Raw genomic sequence first — 13,686 nt, forward strand, 5'->3', positions numbered from 1 at the left:
AGGCATTATTAAGAGATGGTGATGACTCATGCTTGACATACTCCCCCTTTCCCTAACTTCCATACAAACACTAGGAAATGCAGGAGAAAATTAAAAAAATATATAGGAATAATTCAAAATATTCAGCATGCAAAATTGTTTGTTGTTTGTTTGTTTTTTGATAGGGGTGGTTAGAGGATGAGATAAAACAGCTGAGTTTCAGTTGTTTTCAGCTCTAGGTATTGTCTTTCTCCAGCTCACTTGCATTTTTCTGGTTGATACATTGCTCTTGGAAGCTCTAGCAGAAAACACTGAGTCAGAGAGAACGACAACGTATATACCAACAAGAAATGTCTTGCCCCTGCAACACGGCAGTCATAAATCTGATTATTAGGAAAGGCTATTGTCTCAAATTTAAAAAATCTGAATATTTGCATAAGAGCTGAATGCAAATCTTCCTCAGAAGTAGGTGCATTGCTAAGCCAGTGGAACTGCAGATATCACCTCCAGCCGATTCAGAATGAAGCAGAACAACTAATTTTTCCTTTTTGTCTTGCTTCCTAGACTTGAGGCTTTCAGTAAGTAAGTAGAAGTGCCAGAAGAGACTCTGGAGATCATCTAGTCCATCACCTTATTTTCCAGAAAAGGAAAGAGGAGAGAAGGTGAAATGATTGATCTGTCCAAAGTCTCACAGAAGTTAGCGGAAGAGGTGACCGAGAACTTGGCTTTTCTCATTACAACTCCAGAGTTCTTTCTACCATAGCCTGCAGCATCTTTCTGCATTATAGTTGTGAGTAAAACTTTCTGAAGGAAGATAGGCTTATACAAGGTGGCAGAGCCAATGTATTTCCAGGACCTGAGGATGGTGATTACATAGGTTTGATGAAACACAAATCCTATTCTAACAAGTCCTCATAATTGCAAGCACCAGAGGTTGAGCTATTCATCAGCTCCATCAATTGTGGTAATTCTTGTAAACAATGGCAGCTGACAATGCTTTCATGGATACCTCTGCCCTGAGCACCAACATTGGCTCACAAACAGTGAAGAGTGAGATGTGGGGGAGTGGGGGTAGGGAAGAAAAGAGAGGGAGACCTGGCAGAAAAGACCTTCTAGGTAGGTAGAAGAAAATAGGTTTTAAGAAAATAACATCTACTTATATCATCAAATCTGTTCAGCTAGTCTCATTGTCCACTTACTGGTGATATTTAACATAACAAAAGAAAAGGCTCTTCATTACTTAAACAAAAAACAAACCAAACAAGGTAAAAATGAATTGTCAGAAAATCATGTCAAATGATGAACTCGGTACACCTTTACTTCCTTCAGACTGTAGCATGTGTTTACCACTTAAAGTACTTCACAGGGCTGCTGGCTGCTACCATAGTGATATTATGTCAATGAGGTTAATGAATCACATTCTGAAGTACTAACTTTTCGGAACTGTTCCCATAAAAAAGCTGAAAATTGTGTAAAAAAACATTGCTACATATTTATTTAATAAAAGGGCGTGTTTATTTATGTTTACAAACAGGTTTCAAAAACAAAAGGAAAACATGTATGCTACTACTAACCTTTTTTTTTTCCAAAATGCCAACAGCCCTCATGCCGTATGAAGGTTTCTTAAGATTTATTAGAAAAATCAACACAATTCACTCACAGTTCACCAAGACATTACTAAACTAACAGGTTTAGACAAAAACAAAAAGGACTAAGGTTTTGTTGTATTTTGATTTAATTCAATTTGCCTGAAATAACAAAAGCATTTCAAGCAACTTTCATTACGTAATTGATGTCCCGCATTAAACAATCTACTAAATTCTGAACAAAAAGTTATTTAGCAAGTTTTTCAAAATCTTTAAAAATTAAACAGTTGTTTTCAAAACCATTAAGTAGTAAATGTATTTAAGAAACTAATTAGGACAGAGGCCATAACTTCATTAGGACACCGCTGCTCATGTTTTCACAAAGCATTAGTGTTATCTATTTGGCTATCAGTATTAGCAATTTATCTACAATATTTAACAAGGTAAATTGTAGGCAAAAATTTAGTACAGTTTCAATAGAAACACCCTTTTTCCTGAAAATACAGCAGTATTTGAAGGACTAATTTTTCTCTGCATCAGTTATAAGGAAGCTTCCCATCTATGAACAGGAACAATAAAGTATCTACAAACCTTGTAAACAGATCTGTATCATTTATAAACATAAATAATCCAAATTATTAACAGCCAACAGCAGAAATTAAAGTATCAATCAATGATCCAGGACTCCATTGTCTCTCAGCTTTCCTCCTCCCTCACCCCCTTCAAGGATCAAGAGAAACTAAAGCTTTGCTTAAACACACCTTTCAGGACCATTCTTAAGTACGAGCGATGATCCACAGGTCACTTATGCCGAGTTACTGTTTTATCAGTCAGAGTTCATTACTCCCCACCCCCCAAAAAAGCACCCTCAAAGTCTGGCGGAAAGCTTTTTTGTTTTAAAAAAATAAATCTACATTCGTACAAGTATGTCTTCTGTTGAAGTCCAAGACAAGAATACTATCTTGTCCATCACAATGTGTGAAAAGACCCAGTTTCAATTGGTTTCTTTACAATGCAGCTAGTGTGTTAACATTCAGCTTACGATCAGAGTGATGTTTCCAAGCTATGTAGTGGGCTTCCTGGGGATGAAGAGGTAGCAGACTTGTTCATTTCTATTATAAGATGAATTCCGCTGTCCACGGCATTATTATTTTTGTTGGGAGAGGGTGGAGGACTTGAGTTACGCTTTGTGGGGGCATCGTCTTCAGCATCAGTGTCATCAATAAGGGGAATATGAGGCTCAGAGTCCTCTATCCTAAACTCAGGATGTGTCATAAAGTTGTGAATTGAACTTCGTGACTCTGGTTTTTCTAGCCCTTCATATAAGGAACTACGAAATGCATTCACCACTCGAATCTGCAAGGAGAGCAAAGAGAAAGTGGTATTAGAGGGTTACAGATGGCTGCCATGGAAAATGGCTTATTTATGAGTCTGAATCCACAAACAGCAAGGTATGAGTGAGTCATATTTGCATGTAATGTGCAGTGGGACTTGCAATAACACTGTAAAAAAACCAAACATTTTAGTAAGACACTGCAAAAACAACAAAACTACACACTCTAACAATCAAGATGTCTAGAGTTTAAAATTGTGTTAAAATAATCACATCATTGGCCAATGGCTAAGACTTTAAAAGTCAATGTCAAAATGAAGCCATTTAAAAGAGATTAAAAAAAAAAAAAAAAAAGCACAACAAAAACTTAACTATACATAAGCTTAGCCCATTTTTATTACGATGTTTACTGGAAACCAATCAGAAAATGCTGAACAAACTCAAGCACAAAGGGTTACTATTCATCATGCTAGGAATTGGGGGGGCACCAACTATGAAAAAGCCAAGCAAATATAAGCTGAATGCAACAATGAATAGACATCTATTCCTCTTTGCCCTTTACTTAAAAAAAAAGAAAATGAAAACAAATCCCTTCAAAATATGCAAAATGTGCCATATTAACAGATATAAATATTTGAGTATATGTCCATTTCCCTAAAGAGTTTGAATATTTCATTCAAGAAACACATCCTAAACATCAAACATGGCGAGAAAAAAGATTAACATAAAATGCACTGTGATTTCTCTAGCACAATATTTTTTTGAAAGAACAATATATAAGTAAACTTTTCTATTGCATCTTGTCACTGAACCCAAAAAATAAAGCTATGCTACAAACTAAGTGACAAATTTAGCAGAATTCTTATTATACAAGGTTTTCTGATTAAAATTAAAGCAGGTTTTAACATGAAAAGAGTTTGCCATCTTATTAGCCAAGTCTCAGTGTGGCTTTCAATAAGAGAGATTTTCAAACACTTTATTTTTTATTATATCTTAAATAAAAGCAACCTAATTTAAAAGAATACACATCCTTTCTTAACATCTGGTTTTTCCCCTCTAAAAGTCTTTCCCCCAAAACTCCAAATTAATACAATTCTGTAGTGGTGCAATCTCAACAATTAAGTGTACAATGCTATATCAATTTACATTTGTATCTACTGCTTTATATATTATTCTCTAGCTGATATGCCCTATTATCATTATTGTTTTTGTTTCTTCTAAGATGAGGCACCATATACTCTTGTGTATGCAATAATTTGTTTCCTGAATGAATTAGGATAATTTTTACAAATATATATATGCTAGGTGACTAACATTACAGTAACCTGCAAAATTAAGTTTCTAGTCAAGACTTAAGATTGGCCTAAATTCTATAAGCCTACAGACTTTCAAATATCAATCAGAATTGGACCTTTCTTTCAACTACAAATCCAAATGGTTTGTACACTTCAATCTTTGGTAAAGCTAGATGAGATTAATAATTACAAAGCACTTAGCACACTTCCAGGCACATAGTAGGTGCTATAGAAATGTTAGCTTTTATTTATTATAAAGAACATTTACATAAAGATAAGAAAGTAGGGAAAAACCCTAAATTCTTATAGTACAGTACAAAAATATAAAGCTAAAAGGTAGATTTACAAATTAAAATTATAAATAAAATAGCATGCTCAGTTCATTTTAAAAAATTAATGGATTGTCACTGGATCAAGTTCATGGTTTGAAATTTAGTATTTCCTTTAAGAGAGACGCAATGCATTTATTCTTGGCTATATTCAGGGATTAGTAATTAGGATCCCCTAATTCCAGGGATTATTAAAGAAGACCCTAAAATTTGTTTAGGTTTTCTTTTGAAAAGCATACTTTTATGTAATACTGCATTTCAAGCACTAATTATGGTTATTTCTTTTACAGAATCTTGATGATGCTTTGAAGGTAAAGAATCTTTTGAGTGGAATGTATTGTTTAATGAAAAGTATGACAGTATGGCCAAGTGTAGTGTCTGAGCCTAATTTATCAGTAAGAAAGGAGGATGAGACAGACCCTCCAGGGATGAAAGAAATGCCTATGGATTGAAAAGTCTCTAACAAGGAAGTGGAGGAAAATCTTTTGTAGAAATAAAGCACTTTAAAGGCTGTGCCACCTAGCATGTCATGGGGCCAGGGCACTGTCATCAGAAGTTACCAAAATTTCAGTGTTACAGATTTCTTTTATTGAAGCATTTTTAAATTTCGTGATCAAAGCCAACAGAAAAAAAGAGTATGTATTCACTTGGTATCTGTGATTATCAAAACAGAAGTCTATTTCTGAAGTGATTATATAGCCTATTTTTCCACCAAAGGTCACGAAGAGGAACCAAGTATAGCACAATCATTAGTGCCTTTCATCCCATCACCACTTTTGACTTTTTAATACTTCCCCTCCCCATTCTCCTCTCATCTCTGAATCATCTGAGAGCCAGAATTTTGGTGATGAAGTTCTCCAAACTTAACTATGCTAGCCCTTTTCAGCTGGCGAGGTCCTGCCAAAGCTTGGTTCGGTTGGCCTAGCTCTGATAACCTAGGCCTACTGGCACAAAGATGCAGAGTAGAGGTTCATATGAAGGCTGTGCTTTACATGTTATAGTGTAGTTGTGTCACATAGCCAACACGTTATGCTGAGTTTGAAGACAACAAAAATTCTCACCAGGGCTGATTAAAGCAGGCCTCTTGCATCTTTTATAGTGTAGTACTTTTTAATCTCTATTCAATTTCTTGTTAATTTGGGTATATTTTCCCATTCTTCAAGATCACCTTGGATCCTAATTTTATCACCAAGTACATTCATTCTCTCACCTCTCTGTCATCAGCAAAACATGCCTCACTGAGTCACAGGTAAAACTATTAAACATACAGTGTTTATTTAAAATAGTGTCCTGTGGCAAGTTACTAATGAACTCCTTACTGATTAACAGTGATCTATAATTTATGATTATGGCTATTGAATTGGTATAAATACAATGAAATTACCATTATGCACTCTCTATTTAATTGTAAAAAATATTATAAAAGACAAATGTGATGCTAAAAACCTAGAAGTGTTTGTAGCATTGTCTTGGTCTCCTTATTTAAAAAAAAAAAAAAAAAAAAAAAAAGCGAAAAGTTTGGCTCTTTGGTAAGTTGTGTAAATTCTCCCTGGTCACTATTTCACTAACTGCTGAGAATTCACTATTAGAATTTTGACTAATGTCAAAGGTTAATTAGTGGTCCAGTTTCTATAATTTCCCTTCTTTTTCCACCCCTTGCAAAGGTGGCATCTGCCCATCTCTAGTCTCTTGGAAGTTTTTTGGTTTCCACAACCTTTCAGAGGATTGCTCAAGCAAGTGAATAATCAGAGGAAGACCTTCTCCATTCTATGGAAAATAACTCATTGGATCTTTGTGAGATATGTATTTGAAGCAATTCTCTTAGTATTCCTTTACTACCTTGGGCTTCCTTCTCTCTTCATCATTTATATTCCGCTCTTTTTAGTTTGAAGGTCATTTTATTAAAAGGATACAAGCAAAGTAGGAGGTCTGAGGAAGAAACTTAAAACACACACAAGAGAAGGCTTATCAGCTACCTAGAGAAATTCCTCAACTTCTTAAGATCTTAGAGAAGGCACTAATAAAAGATTGTGCTACTTATCACAAAAGATGCATGCATGTAAAAAATCAAAGACACCTTTCATCTTAGCAGCCAAAATGTGTATAAAACATTTTGCAAACATTTAGGTGCCATACATACAGATAGTGAATATCCCTTATTTTCAACAGTGAATAGGATTTAGATTTCTTAAATGAAATACTCAAGTGGTGACAATCTAGGAAAGCTTTATTTTACTTGACCTAGATGAAAATTCTATTACTTCTTGAGTTTGCTTATGCTGGAAGAATATACAAAAATAAACTTTTGAGTATGATCAATTAGTGACAGGTATTGCTAAAAAAAGTAGAAAGAAGCCCATACTGGGGAAAAGATGTGTTAAACTTGTAGCTGAAGGTCCTGTTGAGGACATCTAGAGCCTTTGGACTAAGTTGGCCTATTAAAATCATAATGCATCTAAGATTTTATTTCTAAGGTTGGAATGAATTTCAAAGAAAAAAATTAGAAAAGCACTGTCACTTTTAATTATGCTAGCTGTCTTAAGTGCATTCAGCCTTAGAAACATTACACAGTTATAATTAAATTCTCTTTGAGAAGGCCAATCTTCACAACACTACCAAATTAAAAAAATTAAAATGCTTTTTTTGGTCATAGGTAAGACAGCTATTAACATGGAATCTTCCCTATGAAGAGAAGCACACAAGATCCCACAGGGTGGCAGCATGATACAGTGCAAAGTGGATTTAGGGGTTTAAGTTTGGATTTTGGCTGTTATTAAATGTGACTGAGATGTCATTGAATCTCATTTTGCTTGTTTCCTCTCCATGGTAAATGGGGGAATATAGTATTTTCCTTTAATGAGATAATATACATGAAGCATTTAAAATAAGTATCAACTATCAAACAAAATACTAATATGCTCCTCTTCTCACTTACTTTTAGACGTACTTTTGAGCGCTGCTAATAGAAATAGGGAGAACATTAAAAAGTGCAGTGCTCAAACAGAACAATCTCCTCTCCTTCAACTCTCCCTCACTTTTCACCTCCCCTCCTCTAGTGCTTCCGGCTCTTTATCAAGAGAAGAAAAGATCTTTGCCCCAGATTGAACTGAATCCATTAGAGGTCAAGAACTTCTTTGGGGGATGAATGTGAGTGAGAAGGCCTTTAAATATATCCTTAGTTTCTCAATATCTTGAGGACAATTTACCATGAAATCTGGACACCAGGAATTCACTGCAAAGGTGAAATAATTAAAATCACAAAAAATTTTTTAAAAAGTTTGTTACTTTCTGAAACCCTGGGGGAAGGGGGGAAGAGAACAATTATAGAAATATAATTGTCAATGAATCGTGCATAAAAATTCCCCATATTTTAACCTTGCTAATCTATTGTATCATTTGAAATGACTTTAAATAAGATCATTCAAATGAAATAAACATATCAATACCACAGAACCCTGAAGTTTAGAAAAACATAAAAATATCTCATATAGACCCAGCAACAGTATGAAGCCACCCATATTCAATTGGCTCTTTTATTCCAGTTAGCTAAGGACTCCAATCCCCAAAGTGAGCAACTTAAAAAAAATCCCATTCATTTTCAGTTTTTAAAATGCTCTTTCTTGGAACAGTGGGATCAGTTTTAGAATGTATGCTTCTGGGAACAGTGCAGTATAAACATGTTTAAAGGCATATACTCAAACACTTATAGCAGTTTTTTTTTTTTTAATAACACTAACTTCTTACCCCCAAATTATTCCCTATGTGAATAAAGCAAGTTTAGCACATAGGGAAACTTGCAAGTTTCATACTCAGTCTCACATTTGGTTGTAACTGTTTTATCTTTTATCTAAGTCACCAAAAAAATTGAAAAAATTGCCACCCCCTCCAAAAACAAACAAAATAAAACAAAAAATCTTGAGTTTTCAAATCACTTTATGAAAAAAAAAACTTTATGAAAGGCCTGAACAATGAGTTTAAACATTAAAGAGAAAATGAGAAACGTCAGGTGTGTGAAGGAGGAAATGTTAATTTCATGCACTTAGGAACACACACTCACACCCCACAGTAGTAGAAGCGGTAGTAGAGGAAAACACTACATGTGTAGGGGTAGAAATATTTGTTACATCATGGTGCTGGCTGGCGATGGAGGGTTGCCGCCTTAGAGCCCCCTGAATGGTACTTCCACTCTGGAAAGCATTCACTACATCCATCTGCAAGGAATCAGAGATTGTGACAGCTTGCTCAGCAAGAGAGAGAGAGAACAAGAGAAAGGACCATCCCATCTATAAACACATAAAAGTAAAGAAAAAGGCACTTTTTATAGAGCAAAAGGCAAGAGTAGCATTTAGAGAAGAAGAAAATGAAAAAAAAAAAAATAAATAAAGGAGCATGAGGGATAGACACAACTGTACACCAGCAATACATGAGTCATCTTAGACTCTTCTTCCAAGGCCTGAGAACCATGGCATGGGAAGGTCAGAGTGAGTGAGGGGCACATTCTAATCCCCTCCCCCAGGTGGAGCAGCCCAACCTCTTTCCTAGCAGCCCACAGCTCTCCTTCCCGCTCATACCTGAGTTTGTATTCGGTTCAGACCTCTAAACCACAAGATCTGTCCTCGTCGTAATTCTCGTTCAGCATGATCAATCTCTTCAACATCTTCGGCTAATTCTTCCTCAGGTATTTCTTCTTTCTGTGTTCCATGACCAGCTTCTTTAAGGAATTTTAAACGGCTAGTTGGAATTGTTGAAATGAGCTATGAAGTAGGGGGAAGATCTCTAAGAATAACTCGAGTACATAATTAAACTGATCAACTTTACATAGGAGATACTTTTAAAATGACAAATGTAATCCAACTGATCAAGTTATAAATTTATCATTAATTAGAAATTTACTATTATCTTTTCCTAAGTGGATAGAAATATGATTACAAGTTTAGTATTTTACTTAATCAAGCATTTCAGTCTAGTTTCAAACTCAACAAACATACTATAACGTCACATTTTGTTCAAATAAAACAAATTCAGTGTTAGTCCTATTTGCAGTAGGTGCAAACAAATTTATACACATAAATTCAACAGCAGAAGAAAATTATGATTTAGCAAGCACTGGAATAAAAGATAAAACTAAGATTGGTAAATAACATTATACATAAAATTGATTCATGTTCCTGTCACTTTAAAGCAGAGAGAACAATAAATATATGTGGGATTCTTGATATAGTAAGGTCACTAGAATTCATTCAATAACCTTGGGAAGATCAGAGGAAGATTCTTCTCTGTAAGATGATGTTGCTTGGCAATACACAAAGGATTTGTGGAGAACTACCAGGATAGTGACCCAAAGCAAAAAGAAAAACTAAAAGAAATTTAGCTCCAATTTAAAGATAGGTTATCTGAAAATAGATTTTAAAATTATTTTTTAAAAAGGGCAAACCATGATGAAGAGATTATTTCATACATACATGGATAAGTGCGTGTATATTAAATGTGTATTCATGCATGGCTGTATGCAAGCTTATGTTAAAAGCCTCTGAAGAAAAGTGAGCTAAATAAATGCTGGTGGGGGGCAGCAGATAAGTACTACAAGAATAAGTCTACTCATACTACTTATAACCTGTGTATATTGTTATACTGATAAATTATACACTATGCTTATAACTTATGCATTAACATCATCCTTAGATTTTTATATGTGGAGAAAATAGGATACTGATTAAACACTAAGAAGAAATAGTAACTACGAATTTCACCTCTGCGAGGGGGAGCGGAGACAAGCAAAAGAGAGTGACAAGCAATGATATCTCAGAAACACATTAAAATGTTTATCATGGCTTGGCATTTCTGTTTGGGTTTCCCAGACTAGAGACATAATTCTATATTCATTATTATTTCTGGAAAGGAAAAAAAACCTGTCATTGAAACAAAATAATCAGCAATTTGAGTGTTTTAGGTATCCAGGAACTCATCTTCAATAAATTTCAATAAGGCTTGTTCCATAAACTTCTTCTCAGAAGAGAAGCTCAGAAAGTTTTACAATATAGGTAAATTTGTGAAGCAGTGGGGCCTCAAGACTAGAAAGATAGTGGTGGACCACACAAGTTGGCCCCTTGGTAAATCACAACCTCTCTCTCTTCTCCAGGAGTGGCAGAGAATGGGCTGACCTGCACTTGATGGGGGACTTCTATCATCTGCAAAGTTCCCCACACCAATAAAACTGGGTCCGATTCCTACATAGGCATATTTCTTGTCAAGACAAAGTGAGAAACTGAAACAGACCTTAAATCTTTGTGAAAGATTCCCAGAATGACACCTACCTGGAATCAAGTAGCAGACAGAGTTAATGTAAAAAACAACAACAAAAACAAAACAACAACAACAAAAAAAAAAAAAACCCAAAAATACAAGCAAAAAACTTTAAATGATTTTAATTAGTCAAATAAAATTGAGATTTTTACCTGGCCCCAGAGTAATGTTCCCATTCCTAGGAATATTGACCACAGCCACTGTTCTATTGAAAGCTCTGAACAACTGAAAGGTTTTCCACCAAATTGCACAATTATTATCTGGGGGAGTAATCAGAGATAAATTCACTGAGTAATGAAAGTTCTCTTCTTAAAGAAATATTTAACTCTTTAAAATAAGTAATCACTTTCCTTGTAATTCTAAATTGGAAAAAAAAAACAACCAAAAAACTTTTCTTAAAATCTTTCCAAGAAGAATATGCTAATTATAACAAAGTGGTTTGTTATTTGTTGTAGGTGGTTACCGATGTAATTTGCAAAAACATTTGAGAAAAACCACATTTGTATTGAACACTGATTTATGATAATGCTCTTTTGCCAAGTTGAGTTACATGACTATTTTAATAAGCGTTTTTAAAAAAAAAAAAAAAAAGGAAAATCTAATTCTTAGTAATTAAATCAAAACTAGATCAAAGTATACATCTAAACAAAATCCTAAATAACAACTCTTTTTTTATATTTGTGGAGCTTTAAACTGTATATTTTCTACTGAGTTTTTTTTTTAAACATAAAGTATACAAAGAAATGGCTATGTTTATAGATTGAACCTATTAAAGCACATAAGAAAAACAGAATAGAACATAAGTTTTATAGTTGTTTGTTCAAAAATTGCTCACATTTAAGTATTAAAATGTGTCAAAAAGGCTTATAATTTCAATGATAAGGAAGCTCTCAAAATGAGAACTATCTCTTGATATAATCTTTACCCCATTATTTAGGAGAGGAGACTGAGGTCCCAAAAATTAAATGACACACAGATATTTGCGCAGCCTTCTTAAGGTTTTAAACAACCTAATGCCCAATATCACCCACTTCATGTGATCCTCATGATGCCTAGGGAAGGCAGGGAGTACCAAGAGCTTAACTAAAACTCAGAGAAGTAACTAGTACAAGCTTTCTCACCCTCATTTTACAGCTGAGGAAACTGAAGCTCAGAGGGGCTAAGTTTAGTCTTGCCAAAAGTTACCTGGCTCCTAAGTGACTAGGGGAGAATTTGAAATCAGGTCTTCTGGTTTCAGGCCCACTGTTAGATCTCCTGAACCATAACTGCTATTGCATGGTGCTTTTTTAATTGCACAGCTGACTAATGGCAAAAGAAATGAACCTCATTTCAAAAATTGACTTCATAAGTGTATTTGGAATATGTTTTAGATTTTGCAATGTTTTTGCATAATACATATTAACCACTGCAGGAAAATTAGATAATAAATTTACACAATGGCTTATATACACATCTAAATTTCATAGTCCTTATGATAAAAAAAAAATTAAAAAAACCTAAAGCTTAAATTTAAACATAAAAGTTTAGTCATGTCAAGAAACTTAATTCAAAATTTATGATAATGTATACATGAATTTTTCTAAAACTTATAGGGAAATATTTTCAGAAAGAAGCAACACCTCCTTCATGTTGATAGATACAAGTCCAAATTAATATTAAATAGGGTTGTATAAAGCTATTTTCCAGTACAAAAGTAAATGGTACACAGTCAAGTTTTAAAATCTTTACTTTAATTACTTAGTATTATTGGTAATCACTGAGAATACTTAAGAAGTCTGGTTCTATGGCTGAAAATGCTCACTTTTTAATTCTAAATCTTACTGTGTTCACTGACTTCCTGTGTGATCATGCACAATTCACTTAATATTTGTCTTGGTCCCAGATTCTGTCATCTATAAAACAGAACAGCACTACTAATAATCATTTGCAAAAAATGCCACAGGGCCAAATGCTACACAAAGACATACACAATCCATATCAGTAAATGATATCCTTTACACAGTCATCTGACATTTTGATTATCTCAGAATTTCCCCTGAAAAATGGGGAAAGTTCCTACTTTTCCTATTAAAACATTTCTCTTAAAAAAAAGCATTTCATTTAAAAATGGCATTTTAAAATCTAAGATATACTGACAACTCTTAAAATTACCTTAAAGGTGCTGAATACGACAAAAATGTAAGACTACAATGGTTAAAAAAAATACTGATGCAGAACACATTAAGCAAGACTTACTAATGAGTGCATCAGATGTTTTTGCAATACCAGCACTGCAATTAAGACTCATTTTGCACTTATAATACCTAAATAAATTTGACTCAACTTTTAAAAATGTGAAATTTCAGACTAGGTCAAATATCTAAATTTACAAAAACAAAGCAGCCTTTTAGTACAATGAAGGATTTGATAAGAAGGGCATAGCTATCATTTCTAGGTCACTTCTATGACAAGCCTAGCAATTAACTATAACTGATACAATCATCAAATTTGGAATTGTCTTCAATTCCAGTCACCTACCTGTACCACAAAAGTGCCCAGAACAATTGAACAGAAGATGACATTATTGAAGATCCCTTCAAACACATTTCTTTCACCATGAATTTTTCGGGCATTTATTTCATTGAAAAGTTGCATGAGGACGAAGGTGTTAAACACAATAGTATAATGTTCTGAAGGTGGAGCATGCAAAGGGGCATTTCTTCCACTGTCAATATCGAAAAATTTTTCCCCTGAAATGATCAAAAATTGGCATTTTGCAATCATATATTAAACACACTGAATGCATTTAAGGTAAGTGTTTAAGTTATTTTAATAATCTTTTGTTTGGTCTCAAGGGAGATAGTGATACGTTAACATTTTTA

General features: G+C 34.1%; 1 protein-coding gene across 4 annotated transcripts in view; it reads right to left on the bottom strand.

The window, feature by feature from the left end:
- Positions 1 to 1,471: 1,471 nt before the first annotated feature.
- Positions 1,472 to 13,686, bottom strand: part of ATP2B1 (ATPase plasma membrane Ca2+ transporting 1) — a 130,684-nt gene continuing 118,469 nt past the window's right edge. For 2 of the 4 annotated variants that reach the window (XM_074271106.1, XM_074271105.1), the window contains exons 18-21: positions 13,343 to 13,554; positions 10,978 to 11,085; positions 9,094 to 9,276; positions 1,472 to 2,921 (exon numbers count right to left, since the gene is read on the bottom strand). In XM_074271106.1, coding sequence (XP_074127207.1) covers positions 2,610 to 2,921; positions 9,094 to 9,276; positions 10,978 to 11,085; positions 13,343 to 13,554 — 815 coding nt within the window. In that variant the 3' untranslated portion in view covers positions 1,472 to 2,609. Of the gene's footprint in view, positions 2,922 to 8,579; positions 8,734 to 9,093; positions 9,277 to 10,977; positions 11,086 to 13,342; positions 13,555 to 13,686 lie in introns of all 4 variants that reach the window. The other 2 variants (XM_074271107.1, XM_074271108.1) reach the window with 2 other exon arrangements.

Source organism: Sminthopsis crassicaudata, chromosome 5 (assembly GCF_048593235.1).
Source record: "Sminthopsis crassicaudata isolate SCR6 chromosome 5, ASM4859323v1, whole genome shotgun sequence".
In the NCBI taxonomy this organism is placed as follows: domain Eukaryota; kingdom Metazoa; phylum Chordata; class Mammalia; order Dasyuromorphia; family Dasyuridae; genus Sminthopsis; species Sminthopsis crassicaudata.